Source organism: Erpetoichthys calabaricus, chromosome 12, assembly GCF_900747795.2.
Source record: "Erpetoichthys calabaricus chromosome 12, fErpCal1.3, whole genome shotgun sequence".
NCBI lineage: Eukaryota > Metazoa > Chordata > Cladistia > Polypteriformes > Polypteridae > Erpetoichthys > Erpetoichthys calabaricus.
The window spans coordinates 22,204,544-22,222,043 of record NC_041405.2 but is presented as its reverse complement, the minus strand read 5'-3'; the positions used below and the strand labels follow the sequence as shown (position 1 = coordinate 22,222,043).

Sequence of the window (17,500 nt, the reverse complement as noted above, 5' to 3'; positions counted from 1 at the left end):
TTCTTTTTCATATTGCATAATTCAAATAAATATCAAGTCAGATGTTGATGGTTTTCATCTAATTTGTAGGACATATTTTTATATTTAACTATATTTTAGGACTTTCGTAGCATTTTGAACTTAATTAACCAAAGCCCATTTTAGGCCTTTGAAGGCCGAAGCCTACCTGTTGTGTTTGGGGGCTAGCTGCCTGGGATAAGGCCATCTCTGGGTACGCTACTGAAGGATCTGTCCTGTTTTGTGGATCTTTTTTTTTGGAAGCCTTAGACCCTTTTTGCCATGTTTGTGACACCTGCTCACAACAGTAGGAACTAAAAGTAACTTATGAATATTTCAGGATTAACCCTAGAATTCTGTTAGAGTCCAACTAAAAACACAAATTTGGACAAATTGATGTTAAAATAATAATAAGAACAAATCTCATCTGAGTTATTTAATTCACAAACATAAATTTGTTTTACCATCTTGACAGCATTGGGAAGGTAGAGAGAAATGTGATGTTATGATCCTTAAGAATCAAGAGCATCAGGTCACGTCAAACCTAAACTCACAATTTCTTGTTGTGTGGAGCAGGAAAAAATATTCAGAAGTCCAAAGGTGATGTGCAGCCTGTTGTATACTGACCTGGAGCTGTGGATAAAGATGATTACAACAATGAAAGTTCAAGTACAAATAGTTTAGAGGTAAAGGGAGTGTGTCAGAACAGTACGGCCATCTTTAAATCCACCAGCCATGAGAAGATCAGGAACGGCAGGCTCTATGTTTTTCCAGGGCTTTTCTGCACCTCGCCCAGAGCTTTCTTCAGACGGCTGTGAAGGATGTTTTTTTCTGTCCACCGACCTGTGGAGCAAAACCCGGGACAATCACTGGAAACAGCACCTCAGACACCGAGCTTAATGATTTTACTAAAGAAAACAGCTTTGAAAGTAGGAGTTGGTATGCATTTTTGACTAGGAGCCATGCAACTGATGGCCACATGTGACGTCAATTTATTTTAATAAAAGTAAAATAGAATGAAATTAAATAAATCAATACAACAACATACACAAGAATAGAAATAAATGCATGTCTGTGTATCATGACACCTGTTTATGGTGTATTCTTTATGAAAGTCGAGAGAGGACATGCAATATCGTTATTTTTTTAAATTGTTTCCTCGAGATAACGGACTCATTTTATCGAGATCTCGATAAAACAAAAGATCTTGTTTTCTCGAAATTATGAAATAATTGCATCTAACGTTTAATGTTTAGCTTATTGAAGCCACGTCCTGTTTGAAATGGCAGAAGAGCAGAAGTGTATTGATCAGCGCGTCACATTTTTGTTCAATCAGGGGCTGACGCAGGCTGAAATATGTTTATGCGTTAGTTTAGAAACCAATAACGTTAGAGTCCGTCATTTAAGAAGACGGTTAGCAAGGCTTCGGCTTTATAGGCGTCGCAATCTAAGCGAGCCTGATGCCAGGAGCAAAGGTTAAGTTTCGTTTTCTCGAGAGCGCAATAAAATTATTCTGTTATCTTAAGAAAACAAATTTTCGTTTTCTCGACAACTCGATAAAATTAGTCCGTTATCTTGAGGAAACAATTCTAAAAAAAGCACGATATTGCACGTCCTCTCTCGGCTTCCATAATTCTTTAATTGTTTGGACTGCTTGTAATATTTTTGCATTGTATTGTATATTGTTTTGTTGTTAATTTTAATTGCTCATTTTTGCAGTTTTTGAAGTTGACATTTTGTGCTTTTTTCCCATGGGAGCCACAATATTGGTTATAGCAATAGCAGAAATAAGAAGGTAATGCAGATAAGAAATTGAGCTCAACAGTTTGCTCAATATAACTCGTGATATTTAATTTGTGTGTTTTATTTTATGGGTGTTTAATTCAACAACAATAATAATAATAATAATAATAATCCTCTTTAATAAAACCCCTGTGTGCGTCCAGTGTCCATGTGTGTGTGTCTTCTGGTGAAGTGCGCATGCACGGGGCATGGTGCGATGCTTTGAGCAGATGCTTCAAAGGCCGCCTGACGCGTCACACAAGACAGAGAGGACGGGACCCATAAAATATCGCGCGACCGATCCAATCGGATTTCTGTAAATGGGGTAAGACTTAAAACAAAAGGCACGAAAAATCCAAACGGGGACTGAGACGCAGAGACCAGCTTCCCCAAAGAGGTGGGATTAGTGTTTGTTGTTGTGCAAATGTTCACTCTGAGGATGTCAGATTTGCGATTAAGAAGCCTGGCCCGGTAAAGTGTAAAGTGTCAGTCGTTGGAGGGGTTTTCCTAAATATACGAATTTTCATAATATTACAATAGGATGACAATTAAAAGTAGATTTATTTTCGTGCACATAAAATCCATTGCTGAGGAGACACCACACATACAATAATCAGCTGCAAGCCAGCACGGATTAAGATACGTGGCTGGGGAACTGCACAGTACTTGCTGGAGAGACGCCACAGTATAGACCTACTACCGGGCCGCAGCCGTCTGACAGCCGGGCCGCGAGAGAACTGCCGGCAATGGAGACTCACTCAGACTTTTCAGAATGCTTGGTGGGCGGGGCTTTGCAGCGGCCCAGAGAGAGGAGAGAGACCGAGGTGAGAGACTATTACAACAAAGTATTGTTACGGTCCCGTCAGTTCCCCATATGACACGAGACTATAGAAATCGCATTACTACAAAGTACATTCAGCAGATGCTTTCATTACAACGAAGTGACCTTGAAATGCTTGAATGAATCATCCACAGAGCAGTTAGATCTGTGGCCGCAGCTCAGTTGTACACATTTAGGCTACACAACGATCCCCAAACAGAAACATTGTAAAAAAAAAATCTTTCTTTGAACTTTCCTCGTACTGTTTTGTTTTTTTTTTTTTGATGTTTTTGTTTTCTGTGGTTTTCAGTGATACCTTTTGCTTATTGCTTGTCAACATTTGAAAAACATCCATTGGAATTTAACTCATTGTCACCTTCCAATAGAAACGGCAGACACGAAAAAAACGATAACAGTGTTAATGTTTGTGATGTGCAGTTTGTTGGAATGGCAAATGCAAAGCATATGTCTTTGTTATATGCAAAAAAAGAAGAAAAATCTCGGGTTGCAAACGTATGTGAACTGCTTAATAATAATAGAAATGTTATGTAAATTGTGTATAAAACTGCCCACTCCACCCCCCACCGACCGGTCTGTGGAAAAATTTGCATCTAATAAAGTGGTCCTTGCTGTCAAAAAGGTTGGGGACCACCGCTTTAGACGACTGAGTGTTTTGCTGCCCGTGGTCTTATTTGATATTGATTGTAAGCAGGACGTGTCTTGTAAGAATCTCATGTTCTATGTCAGGGGTGCCCATCTCCAGTCCTAGAGGGCCGTTGTGGCTGCAGGTTTTCATTCTAACCCTTTTCTTAATTAGTGATCTGTTTTTGCTGCTAATTAACTTCTTTTGAATTAATTTTATTTGACTTGGTTTTTAAGAAATGTTTCCCTGAATTTCTTCATCATACCTCTGAATTGCTTCATTTCTTTACTTAAATGGCATCCAAACAGAAGTGAAATGTGAAGTAAGTGAGCCAACAGAGGACCAACTAAGTCAGGGCCTCAAACTCCAACCAATTTCATTCCAAGCAGTTGCTTAATTAGGCGCAGAGTCTTGTCGTTAATTAAACCCGTTCTTTAATTCCATGGCTTGTTGCTGCTCTCATTGTGCAATATCAGACATTTCTGAAATTGTGAATTTTCTCTTTTCTAAGAGCAGAGACCTTCACCTGTCTTTATTTTCAGATTTTGTATGATGGTTTGCTTGCTATGTTTTGGCTCATTTTGTATCTCATTATTGTTTGGCTGTTAATTAAGGAAAAAGAAACCATTAAGGAGTCTGAGTGTTCAAGAGCAAGTCGATTACAATTAAGAAGTTAATTAGCAGCAAAAACAGGCCACTAATTAAGAAAAGGGTTAGAATGAAAACCTGCAGCCACTGCGGCCCTCCAGGACTGGAGTTGGGCACCCCTGTTCTATGTCATCGCGAGACGGTCCTGGGTCAATCCCTTGGCACAAAGTCTCATGTTTAAGGTCCCTGCAAGACGCTCTATGGCCATTCTCTTTTGTCTCGCAGGTCTTTTAAGTGTCATCTGTGATCTTCACGTGAAGATCGTGTCTCGTCTCCTGTCTTTCTCTCCCAGGATTTTTTTAATAATAGATATATATATATTGTGATAGATTAAGGTCTCCGTGACCCCTTGAACCCTCAGACTAGAAGTCAGACACCAGGTAAAAGTCCAAATAATGGTTTATTAATAATAATTATAAATAATAATTGTGCACAAAGCACCCTCCTCTCCACAATACTCAATAATAATAATAACAATAAACAATAATCCTCCACACTCCCAGACGCGTTGCCACCCTTCCACCCAGCTCAGCTCAACGTCTGGGATTTCCCATCGTCCTTTTATACACCCTGACCCGGAGGTGTTCCTGTCCAATCCGTCCACAGTTCCTTATCCCTTCCGGGTCAGGGTAAACAGTCCTTTTCTTCAACCCGGGAGCACATCGTATCTTCCTGTCACGTGACCATGACGTACTCCCGGGTTATAGGGCACATAAGAGCCTCCGAGTCCTCCTACAGCGACTTCTGGTGGCCCCCAAGGTATCCAGCAGGGCTGCATATAAAAACTACATAGTCCATGAGGCCCTGCTGGAACTCGGGGGACGTTCACGCTGTTGGGAGAGCTCCTCCTGGCGGCCTGGGGGTGAGAACCGGAATCGAAAGCCAGCAATCCACCACAATATATATATATACTAGCAAAATACCCGCGCTTCGCAGCGGAGAAGTAGTGTGTTAAAGAGGTTATGAAAAAAAAAGGAAACATTTTAAAAATAACGTAACATGATTGTCAATGTAATTGTGTTGTCATTGTTATGAGTGTTGCTGTGTTTTATATATATAAAATACACACACACACATATAAACATATATATACATATACATATACACATATATATACATATCTACATATATATATATATATATATATATATATATATATATACATATACACATCCACATATCAACATATATATATACACATATATACACACACACACGCTTTATGGGTGATGATTGTTTTACTCTTTTTATCTTTATTTTATTTTATTGTAGAATCAACTCCTATCTGCGCACAGCAGGGCAGCCGTGGGCGGATGCGTATGGTGTATTCATTCCATGTTATCGTGCATTGCGCTGTCAGTGGTATTTTGATAAAAGAATTTGAACAACATATAAGAAGCGTATAAATTATTAAACAGTAAAACATTAACATTTAAGAAGTAAAGTTACATTAAGTACTACTGCAGTGCCTTCGGGTATACCTCATTTTTTGTTTGCCCATTACATGCTTAAATGTATACATTTTTTGGTGCACCTACCGGAGAACACGCGACATATAACCGAGCGTGGGAGAAGCATGGATTTTAAACACGCGTTGAGTTCATCTGCTGGTCTCCCTCGTGGAATAACTGGTAATGTTTGACTAAAATCTACAGCGAGTAAAACGACATTACCTCCTATTTTTTTTTTTACGATCTCTGAGATCTTGCTTTTTTCGGTTCAAGGCTTCATAAGCCCTTTGATGTTGTATGGTGTACTTATCCCAAACCATCATCTTTGAATGTTGCAAGACTTTCGCCTTGTATGTAGATCAGGGTAATTACATTCATTGCATTCCTAGTCTGAATCACAATCTGATTGTATGGGTGGTTACCTGGCACTGTAGGGTTGCCACCCGTCCTTTAAAATACGGAATCGTGCCGCGTTTGAGAATGAAATTGCGCGTCCCGTTTTGAATCAATACTGGACGGGATTTATCCCGTATTTTTTTTATCATTTTTTGTTTAAAGCAGCGTCTCATGCAAATCATCCCACACGCATTTTATGAAGATGCCTCCTTTCCTACTTTTGATTGGGTAATACTTGATGTCATCGTTAGTTTGATTGGTGTTTTTAACTGTCCAGTGAGGAGGGCGTGTCTTTTAAGTAGAGTCTGCAAAGTGTTGGCACTGAGATGTGGCATCAGCGCCATAGTTGAAGCCCCTAACGTTGCGGTCAGCAAGTCGGCTAACATCCGCCATGTGCCGTCTTTCAGTTGCGAGAAGCAGATCATAGAATGGTTGAAACTGTTGCCCCTAACGTTGCGCCACGGCGTGTGGTTCGTTTATACCTCGTGTCTTCTCATTAAACTTTTATCTCGCGAATATGTTATTGCAATCCGCAGCGGGAGCGTTTCTATAAACTTAATTTAAACTTACGTTTTACACCGTGCTTTGTTTCCCTTATGAACATGCTTGTATGCTTAACTTGCTCCGTTCTCAATTGTTTAATTAATTTTTTGCTCTTCGCTGTTTGCGGGTCTTCCTCCATTTCCCCCTACTTCGTTCTTTTATCTCGCGAATATGTTATTGCAATCCTTAACGGGAGCGTTTCAATAAACTGATTGAAAATAGTTTTGCATTTACCTTTTTAGTAAAAGGCGAGCTTTTAAGCCTGAGAAATCACCCCGTAAATGCAGACGTTTAATTGGACATGTGTTAATATGTATGGTTACACAGTATTAAAAGACAGTGAACAACGTCAGTTACCTTTGTTCCCGCGTTTGATAAAAGGTGAGCTTTTAAGCCTGAGAAATCACCCCGTAAATGCACACGTTTAATTGCACATGTGTTAATATGTATGCTTACACAGTATTAAAAGACAGTCAAAAATTAACGTCATTTACCTTCGTTCCCGCGTGCGACTCGTGCTGTAAATCTCTTCCTTGTTTTTAGTTCACGTGATTACGTAGGAGGCGTGATGACGCGATACGTGACTCCGCCTCCTCCATTACAGTGTATGGACAAAAAATATGTTCCAGTTATGACCATTACGCTTTGAATTTCGAAATGAAACCTGCCTAACTTTTGTAAGTAAGCTGTAAGGAATGAGCCTGCCAAATTTCAGCCTTCCACCTACACGGGAAGTTGGAGAATTAGTGATGAGTGAGTCAGTCAGTCAGTGAGTGAGTGAGTCAGTCAGTCAGTCAGTCAGTGAGGGCTTTGCCTTTTATTATTATAGATATATATATATATAGATAAAGATATAGATTATTTACTAATTATGTATTTATTAATATCTATTCACTTACCTTGTATTTATTTGTAATTATTTATGTATCTGTTATAGTACAGAATAGTTCTTTACCTGTGTTGCACTTGTCCCTTGTTTATGTATACGTCCTGTTATTTCATACCACTGTATGCTGCAATATGGTGTATGGACGATATGACAAAACAACCACTTGACTTGACTTGAAATGAGTATTTTTCACTTTTGTAGATTTAGAAAAGCATTTCACTGCATTCCAAGCAAAGTCACACAATGGCCGATGCAGTACATGGAAGTGGAGGAATGGCTCATAAAAGTGGACGAGTCCATGTGTATTGGTGCCAAGTCTTTATGGTGTATGGAGACAGTGGGAGCTTTAGCATGAATTTAAGAGTACCTCAACATTGCCAAAGTAATGGAAGCAGTAACCTCAGAAATACGACAAGAACTACCAATGGAACTTCTACAGTATATCCAGATGATTTAGTTTTAGCTACCAATAGTGAGGAAGAATTAAGAGAAAAGACCCTGAAATGGAAACACAGATTGGGTGAGATGGGATTAAAAACAAATCTGGACAAAACTAAAGTTGTGATGATAGGTGCCAAACAGGGAACTGTAGAAGAATCCGGAAGGTGGCCATACAGCATACGTGGTAGAGGCATAAGTTCAGACTCTTATCAAGTGCACAGAATGTGAGAAATGGGTTCATGGAGAGTGTGGCGGCGTAAAAGGGAAGATGACAAAGATCGACATCTGCTTTGTGTGCAGAACTACTGGAACCCCAAAGAAGGGTGTAGTTTGCATGCCGTTACTAGTCACGTTGCAATGCAGGGTAACTGAAAGTCACGACTTGTGATGTCGCTGTAGAGGGGGTATAAAGGTCAGGCTCGCCCACTTCCCTTTTTGTGGTGGTTGCATTGGTGTTTATGGTGATGCAAGGCTTCGACTTCAGCACATCTCTTAAATGTGACTTTGGATTACACATTGGGTTTAGGTCATAAGTAACTGAAACTTAACAGCTTTTGACGTTTTGTCTGAAAATTGTGACAATGATTTTGCTTTGTTTAGCTCCTGCTGCTGCTGCTGCCGCCTATTCCCTTCAGACAGATCAATTTCTATATGTTTTATTTCAGACTTTGTTCCAGTTTTGGTTCTTCTTTACGCACATTTTAACGACTCTGTGTTTTGAAAAACCTGCAGTGACTTATCACAGGCACATCTTTTCTGATCTCTTTAAAAACTGCATCCTTCCTAACACGTTCATGTTCTGAAAATGGCAACATAAAATAAAAAAAATAAAAAATAAACTGAGAACAGACCACAAGTGAATTCCCATACCTAGGTCATCTGTCCTTCTTCCGAACCAGACCTGTGGGTTCCTGCGAGACTTGGCAGGCACATCAGGTGTGAAGGAGTCATTGAACAGAGACTGGCCGGGCTGAGGGGCCCCTAAATTGAAAAAAAAAACTTTAGTTTCACAAAAATCAAGTGTTTCATTAGTAAGACAGCTTCTAGCATTTAGGAACTTCTTGAAATTAAAGGGGTCTTTTCAATACTTCCCTTTTTTCAGAAAATTCAAAGTCGTTCTTAGATGAGAAACATTTTGAAAGATCGAAATCTGAAAAAGACACTGCCTACATACTGGGGTCCACCCAAAGGTGTCTAAGAGTTCTCAGAACAAGAACCGCGAAATTAGGAGGAACCCACCCAAATGGACAGTGAGCAAAAAAAGGAAAGAGTTTTAAGTAAAACAAGATCCGTTCAGCCATCATGTTATCTCTTGTGTAAGGAGGATCGAAAGCTGTCAAGTCAGTTCTATTGGGGGCTGAGCAGTTTAAAGAGTGATATGTTAGTTTAAAATAACACAAGTTAGAAGAGCTGACAGCAGCAAATGTCTTTAGTATGACGGGGAGTCAAGCTAAAGTTAGAAAATGGGATTTATTAGGAAATGGAACGCACCTTAACAGGGCCATCTTAACACAAGGGCATGCTGGGCAGTTGCCCGGAGGCCCCATGCTAATCTATGTATGTTGTGACTTGCTGAGTTGCTTTGCATGTCATTTCTCAGTGGAGTCTCCACCCTTCTCAATTCACTTGTGCCACCCTGCCTAGAAGTGCCAGCAGAATAAAAGGTTTGGTCTTGTCCTCACTAGCCACTCGTGCACCCGAGTTATTGTCAAACACTACAAGCCGATGGGTATTACAGTCACTGCTGCAAGTTACTGTGACTTGCTGGAGACCAAAGTGAAGCCTGCTATTCAATCCAAGCTGTGGGGACTGCTGTCTCAAGGGGTCCTTTTACTGTAAGACAATGACACACACTGGTAAGAACACCAAGGCTTGTCTGGAGAAATTGAAGTTTGAGGTATTGCCACATCCTCCTTATTTGCCAGATTTAGCACTGTGGGATTTCCACCTTTATCGACTGCTAAAAAAACATCTGGGTGGTCGTTAATTCAAGACAGATGGCGACGTGAAGAAAGCGATGCACGAGTGGTTATGAGGACAAGACAAAACCTTTTATTCTGCTGGAATCCGGGCACTTCCAGGCAGGTGTGGCACAAGTGCATTGAGAAGGGTGGAGACGACATTGAGAAATGACATGATCAGTTTTGTTAATATTCGTTCCATTTTCTGATAAATCCCATGTTCTACCTTTAGCTTGACTCCCCCTCGTACCTTATGTGCATGAAAACAAAACTTTCCATATTGCATCACCTGGGAAAGTGTTGGCTCTCAGGGAGTGACCCAGTGCTTGGTATGGTGAGCTCAAGTCACAAGAAACATCTGCTGCTGGGCCTGCTTGACTGGGCTTGAGACTGCGCTGAGCCAAAGACTCCATGAAGGCCTTCAGCTGCAATAACAACAAACATCAGTCAGGTTAACAAAGCAAGTTACATCCATGTTGTAGACGATGAAGGCCAAGGCAATGAGGTGCTCACTCTAAACTCAACATCCATATGAGTTTCTTCCAAATGCCCTTAAAAGACATTCCTACAACCTGGGGATTAAGCCCAGGGAGGCAATCAGATGACAAGGAATAGCCATTGGAAAAAATAGCAGGGGACAAGCACCAAGTGGCCAGAAGAAAACACAATGCTTAACTGGTGATGATGATGATGAGTAGTTCTCTTTGGAAGAGACTCTTCGGTCATTATTGTCACATGTACAGAGTACAATGAAATTCATACTTGCATGTGCTCATTGACATGCAACACATTGTCACTCTCTGGCACCATGAATAGTGAGAAAAACTACCTTAACTGGAACCTGCTGTCTTCCTTACCTTTCACCACTAATGATTGGTTCTTCATGTCCCCACTCACACTCGACCGGGTCAGCAGCCACCTTTGTAGAGAAAGAAACACACCACCAGCAGGCCTTTGGCAGATTCACTGCAGGCTCTCATTTAAAAGTGTGCTTCACCTTGTTCTATCTGAGATGGTGTGGTTATGTCTTTGTTGTCTCAGGAACTTTGCAATCAAGCAACAATAATGATTGTACCTCCTCCTTTCAAGCTCTTTTGTTAGACAGACAGACAGACAGACAGACAGACAGACAGACAGACAGACAGACAGACAGACAGACAGACAGACAGACAGACAGATAGATAGATAGATAGATAGATAGATAGATAGATAGATAGATAGATAGATAGATAGATAGATAGATAGATAGATAGATAGAAATTTATCATCTTAAAAGCTTCAGTTACCCTGAATAACTATCTTGAAACAGAAGACAGCTTTCCTTGTCCTATTCCTCTCCATTAGGTAAAAGGCACACATGGTACAAAAGAGTGGTTGGCTTTGATCAGTTCTTTCTCCTCCTTATAAGTATATTGATAACCTGTGTATCCTGCCGACTACGCCAGTGTAACAAGCAAAACAAAAAGAGGTGCCTTGGTTTCATTTTCTTATCATCCCAAACCTGCCATTTTGTCAGGGGCTTGTAGACTTTCCATATCCACTGTGTATCTGAGAAGCTTATGGCTGCTGAGTGAGCGTTGCAGAAAGAAACCCTGGGATTTTGGATCAGTCTTTTTTTTTTTAACAAAAACAGCGCTACCAACTGCACCTTTTATAATGCACGGGGGTGGCACACATACTGTACACACAATACACACACATCAATCGAGTAGACAATTTACTTCTACTTCTGTCACCAGCTTCTTCACATTTGCAGTCCCGAACTTGTGCAAGATGTTGGCAGGAATGAGGTCAGTAATGGTGGTCCCGGGACACTGCTCATTGTGACTTGGCATCTTAGGATTTAAATCTTGGCTGCTTTGCCTTGAAACAGGGGTACCCGCAGGTGTTTCATGGGACCTGTGACTCCTGCTTGATGCCCCTCTACCATCGTTCACCTCTGCTTCATTCATTTTCATTTCCCAGTAAATTGAACATGAGATGAGATCTGTTTCCTAGAAATGAGAAGAATGTAATAGACAATTCCTTCAAAACAGTTGTAAGTTTCTTTGACATATCAGCACATGATGCATGACGGTGATCCGCTAAAAACAGGAGGCAAAAATATCTTAGGAACAAGGGATGGGCTACAGACACAGGAGAACATGCAGACACCGCCAAGGCAGTGCCCTGATTTCAACTTGGTAAAAATGAATTAAAAATTATGAAAACCCCTGACCTACTGAATTATAATCCCAGCATTGTGCTTGTTGGTTTCTGCCATGCATGTGCCACACTTCCAAGACGGATAATGTCCTAAGACCAGGCCCGGTCTTAGGTATTATGGGGCCCTAGGCGAAAGGGGGGTCCAGGGGCCCCCTGAGGGGGGCGGAGCCCCCCTGGAAACGCTGTGAAATGCGTGAAAATTAGACCAAGGAGTCGATCCGGGGCCCCCCGGACGCCGGGGCCCTAGGCGGTCGCCTACTTCGCCTATGCCTAAGGCCAGGCCTGATTGGGACAAATAATACTGTAGTATATTTAAGTATATATGACAATTGCTCACTCGGACAATTTGTTTTGGGGGCCCCCAAGAAGGCGGGGGCCCTAAGCTATAGCTTGTGTAGCTTATACGTAAATCCTGCACTGCCTAAGATCCACAGGGTAATAGGCATTGTCAACATGAGAAGTCTAATTAGGGTGCTCATACGTACCAAAAATTGCACCCTTTGGTTTTAATTTCCTGCTTTGTCTTGAACATTATCCGTCTTCTTAAATAGATAGATTAACATCATCAAGAGTCTCTGAGCTCTCCCCTTCATAAAGTCATCTAGAAATTTGTTTTTAACATTCCTGGTCATTGCTCAGAGAGGCTGAAGGACAGCTCTGGAGTCAAAGGGCTGCCTGTGCAGAGTTTGCACGTTCTCCCAGTGTGCCAGTGTGCTTTATTTTCTGGTACTCTGTCTAATCACATTCCAGCTTCATGCAGGTTATTAACAGTTTGTTCTGTGACGGACTGGATCCCTTTTTTTTCATTAGTTTTCTATCACATCTCAAACATGCTCATGTCAGATTAAATGGCTTCATTAAAGTGACAGGAGTTGTGCTCATTAATGTGCCTGCCATACATCTGCTCTTCTGCAAAGATACACTGAGACTCCCCGCTACATTATAACGAAGCTGAAATAATGAAAGTTTAAAATTTATATAGATGAGGCAAAAATAAATGACAGCCGAGTGATGTAGTTTTATTAAGCAAGCATTACTATAGTTTAAAATAAAACAGTAAAAGGAAATAAACAATTATCTTACCACCACGGGGCGCTTAATGCAGAAGCTCCCTGAAACGCACTGCACGAAAGCGTCCTGTTGTCATGGAAATATTAAAATGAGGCTAATTCAATGAGGGTTACGGACTACAAGTCGCAGAGAAGGATTTACCATAAACATGAACTAAAGCGTTTCCATGGATGATAAAACATCCGGTGCGTTTATTTTTGAAAACGCATTAATTCAAAGAACGACAAATTTTATAAAATGTTTTGTAGCATAGGGAGGGTGCCACCTTAAATTAACTCTCACCTTCTAAAGCGGAAGCAAGCGGCAAAGAGCAAACGACCTTAAAATAACCCAAAACTGTAGACGCTGATTGTATCAACAAAAAAAGATTGACAGGTTAATACCCGCAGCTGATTGGTTATTTGATAACACACCTCGCTGTTGATTGGTTTCCCAGATAAACACTGATGGACGCTCCTCATTACTCGTCGGCTTTTTCTGAACCGCCCCACTATAGCCGCGCGTGTTTTAATTGTTTTTAATAAATTTGAATGTTCACAATTTTAAACCACGCAATACTCCAGTTTGGAATAATAGATACGTTTTATTCCGAAGCAAATCGCTGTATAAGAGCATATGGATGTAACAGGGAATTCTATCTGTAGTGACTTAAAGCGTAAAACTTATGCTTTTTAAAAAAGATTTTCTGTTCTAAATATGATTAAACCTTAGTGAAAAAGAATATAATTTGCTTGTTAAGGCTATGCCATCTATAGTTCAAAGAATCGTACTTTTTCAAGTATGGTTGCAGTAATTCCTCTTTTTCCTTCATTGTAAGAACTTGATTTTAACAATAGTGTTTTTTTTAACGTCGTTCTTTTAACAACCCTTCAAATCCAACTTGTTCAAATAAGAATTTCATTTCACAGTGTTAGCCAGAGAACATTGTGCGTCATTTAAGAGCTTAATAATTCAAGTCTCCTGTTCCTATAAAATTTAAAGAAGTTTATCTTTAAAATCTAAACGATATTTACCCTTCGACTGAACTTTTAAGGCAGTGATTTGGTTTTGATTGTAACACCTGTCAATTCTGCAATGATATTAAATCAACTGACCATTTAGTTTTCATTTGTACTTATTCCACGTTCTGATATGATGCGCATAAATGGTCACACCAAAAATATTCAACCTTGACAGGTTCTCTACTGTTTTTAGTTTTATGTTACAGAATAAAAAAGATGACCCTTTTTTTTAGTTAATGTTCTCATTATTTTAGGAACATTTTTTATTAATAAATGTAAGGATCTTAAAATTACTCATTTTAAATAAGAACAGTGTCTAGAAGTTATTATTTATGTATTTATTAATTAGGGGCGGCACGGTGGCAGCGCTGCTGCCTCGCAGTTAGGAGACCCGGGTTCGCTTCCCGGGTCCACCCTGCGTGGAGTTTGCATGTTCTCTGCGTGGGTTTCCTCCGGGCGCTCCGGTTTCGTCCCACAGTCCAAAGACATGCAGGTTAGGTGGATTGGTGATTCTAAATTGGCGTGTGCTTGGTGTTTGTGGGTGTCCTGTGGTGGGTTGGCACCCTGCCCGGGATTGGTTCCCTGCCTTGTGCCCTGTGTTGGCTGGGATTGGCTCCAGCAGACCCCCGTGACCCTGTGTTCGGATTCAGCGGGTTGGAAAATGGATTTATTAATTACATATTTTTATAATTTTAATGTAATGCGTACTGTTGCTAATGATATTGATAAAGTTGTGCCTAATTATTTTATAGTGGTTTTTTTTTCTACTTAATACACAGTCCCGGAGTTTTGCAGCTAAGCATTTCAAGACACATTGGACTGTCTGTATAATAATTATATGACATTTTAATTGGATTTGACCTAAATTTTTCAAAATTTATTGAAGAACTATTTTTCTTCATTAAAGTATATGAAGAAAAGAACTACTGAAAGGTGAATTTAATGAGGGAATACGGTTCCTTTAACCCTGCATAATTTATAGTGTTTTATAACTTTCACGTCATTGTTGTTTGTTAACTTGTCCTGTCTTTAACGTAACTTACGTCTGGTTCTTTATTATTGAGATTAAGATGGTTAATTATAATGAAAGATATACTTAATTGGTTATATGTCAATAGGCAAAAGTATATATATTTTAATAGTAGTAAGTAGTGTGTTAGGAATGAAATTTATTAAATATTTTTTCAGTTATATGCCATAAATAAGTACATAAATAAATAAACAGATACATAAATAGACATTTCTTCACACCTGTCTTTCTCTCTTAAAATATTCTTTTATCATAAAAATTTACACAGTGGTAGCGCTGCTGCCTTGCAGTAAGGAGTCCAGGGTTCACGTCCCAGGTCCTCCCTGCATGGGGGTTGCATGTTCTCCACTTGTCTGCGGGAGTTTCCTCCCACAGTCCAAAGACATACGAGTTTGGTGAACTGGCGATCCTAAATTGGCCTCAGCTCACGCGATGGACTGGCGCCCCGTCCAGGGTTTGTTCCTGACTTGTGCTGTATGACTGGCTGACTGACGCCACCTTTATTTAACTCGGCATAAATGCAAGTGTGCTCGTGACGGGGCCAGTTTCCTTCCAGTTTTGAAAAACAATTTCCTTTCCCAATAGAATAACAGTTGACATTTTATATCAAATTGAATGAAGCCGTGGCAAGATAATAAGATTAATGACTAAGGCGTGGGTTTCAGCCTCCTATCTGGGGTAACAGCGGATGCAGCTATTTTATTATAGCCACTTCTACTATTAGTAATCCATTACTCTATCTGTATTAATTTGTACTGACGTATTTATTAAGATACAGAATTCGCAGTGTTTTTATTTTTCTTATTATCTTTTTAACCAATATCCAAACAATAACAGGATTCAAAGCTAACCAAAAAGTAAATAGCAGGTCAGCAAGAATCAGCGGGTACGAGATCAAATTGTATCGGAAGCGATGCAACACGCACTTGAAGCGTTTTTATTTTATTTTTCCTTTAACGAAAGAGAGATGTTTTCAATTACAGCTTTGTACGGACTAACAGCGACTCCGCGTTTCTCCCAAAACAACTGAGGCCCTGCCACCTTGTGCATTCATGTCTTCAGTTACCTGTGCTGTCGTTTTGATTCGTCGTCCTGACAATGGGGCGGAGCCTAGCGAAGGCCCTTCCGCGTGATTTGTTCCCGTGGCGCATGTTAGAGGTTGCTATGGACTCCAGTTTTGGCGCCACCGGAAGCCCATTAAAAAGCTTTGAGAGCAGCATGAAGAGAGCGATCCAGTAGTTGGCATTAACGGATCATTATGTATGTTCCAGTTTGCCATAATGAAGAAGAATAAGAGAGCAAAAGACCCTAAGATGTACTTCAGTAATATTAAGAACGAACAGCATGGAAAATAAACTCTAAGGGAGTGTGTAGTGCGCCGCGGGAGCTCCGCAACAACAGACCCGATGAGACTGAATCAGTTTTCTATGCCGCACATTGTGCCAGTTGCTGTCTCACCAGCCCTTACACATTTTACTTACACTATTTTGAATTTTTAAAGAGGACTTTGGTTTTGCCTTAGACGGTTTTAACCTGATGATTATATGCAAATTGTCAAACAGGATTCATATTAATGTGTACGGGTGTAGATTTGTGTAATTCGTAGAACGGGCATTGTCTTAATATTATTCATTTTTCATTATACCTATTCAAAATGTAATCAGTTTTCATGTTGACCATTACTAAGGGAAGCCTTGTACCAAATATGTTGAGGGGGCGGGCCTTCTTATTGGACTTTAACCAAACCTTAATTAGGTTGGCAAAGTGTAGCAGGTGACCCTTTGTAGGTGGCGTTCATTACCCACCAAATGGAAACCTACATGAATAAAAAGATGTCTGAAGTTGAAACATCACAAGTTCCAACTCTGCCAAAGTTGCATAAGACAGAGCAAGTCAGCGGTTTCTTTAATGAGTTCAATCTGACTTCAAAGGTGGTGGGAGCTGAAGCCCACACTGGCAAAGCTTCTCAAGTGACTGCTGATGAAAGGATAAGCCAAATATGCGCAAAGCCCATAACCTGCAATTGCTAAGCGCTTTGAGTAGTGTGAAAAGCGCTATATAAATGCAAATAATTATTATTATTATTAAGTATAATCAGCCATAATGGGCCTGGCAGTAATAGCCTAGATCTGAATATGGAGGCCCAAAGATTCGTAACAGTTGTACTCTGGCAGCCATTTACAGGAGGTCAACACCATACATGTGTGCCATTATTTGAACCATGTTGTGTAGTTAAAAAATAATAAATTTCTTTAGAACCCATTTGGCTCACAGGGTTAACCAGCATCAATTGTGCATATAGGTATTGTGGACCGTTTCAGGGGTCTTATATTTGGTATACTTTGGGCCTCTGACTTCAACACTAAGCCAGCTGTAGTCTAATTACGCTTCTATGGTGGATCACAGATTGTTTCCATAATAATTGTGGGCTCCCCTCGAATTCCTACTGTAATAAAAAGGTACGGGCAAGCACTTACATGGATAAACGTCTAGTTTGGAGGTACCAGTCGGCCCAATGAAGCATTCAAGGAATTGTTGCAGAAAACGTGCTCCTGCATAAACCAGTACATGCGAAACACAGTTTTAGTTTTTATTAAATATATCTTTATACTTTTTGTTTGT

General features: G+C 40.2%; 1 protein-coding gene across 2 annotated transcripts; it reads right to left on the bottom strand.

The window, feature by feature from the left end:
- Window positions 1-418: 418 nt before the first annotated feature.
- Window positions 419-13,130, bottom strand: LOC114661955 (testis-expressed protein 33). 2 transcript variants are annotated; one of them, XM_051934806.1, is made up of 5 exons: window positions 12,860-13,130; window positions 11,509-11,565; window positions 9,861-9,996; window positions 8,481-8,591; window positions 419-840 (listed from the first exon to the last, which is right to left on the bottom strand). In XM_051934806.1, the coding sequence occupies exons 2-5, from the start codon at window positions 11,527-11,529 to the stop codon at window positions 758-760; spliced, it is 351 nt and encodes a 116-aa protein (XP_051790766.1). In that variant the 5' UTR covers window positions 11,530-11,565; window positions 12,860-13,130; the 3' UTR covers window positions 419-757. The 2 variants fall into 2 exon arrangements, with proteins under 2 accessions (XP_051790766.1, XP_028671052.1); XM_028815219.2 differs by having other exon boundaries at window positions 11,293-11,565; window positions 12,860-13,118.
- Between the last annotated feature and the right edge of the window lie 4,370 nt (window positions 13,131-17,500).

Bases quoted from the DNA above. Each gene is read 5' to 3' on its own strand.
- LOC114661955 (XM_028815219.2), bottom strand. From the start codon at position 11,529: ATGAAAATGAATGAAGCAGAGGTGAACGATGGTAGAGGGGCATCAAGC. The intron at 9,997-11,292 runs GTAAATTGTCTA...TTGTTATTGCAG, and splicing joins AGCTGGTGACAGAAGTAGAA to CTGAAGGCCTTCATGGAGTC. The intron at 8,592-9,860 runs GTGATGCAATAT...TTTTCAATTTAG, and splicing joins GAGAGCCAACACTTTCCCAG to GGGCCCCTCAGCCCGGCCAG.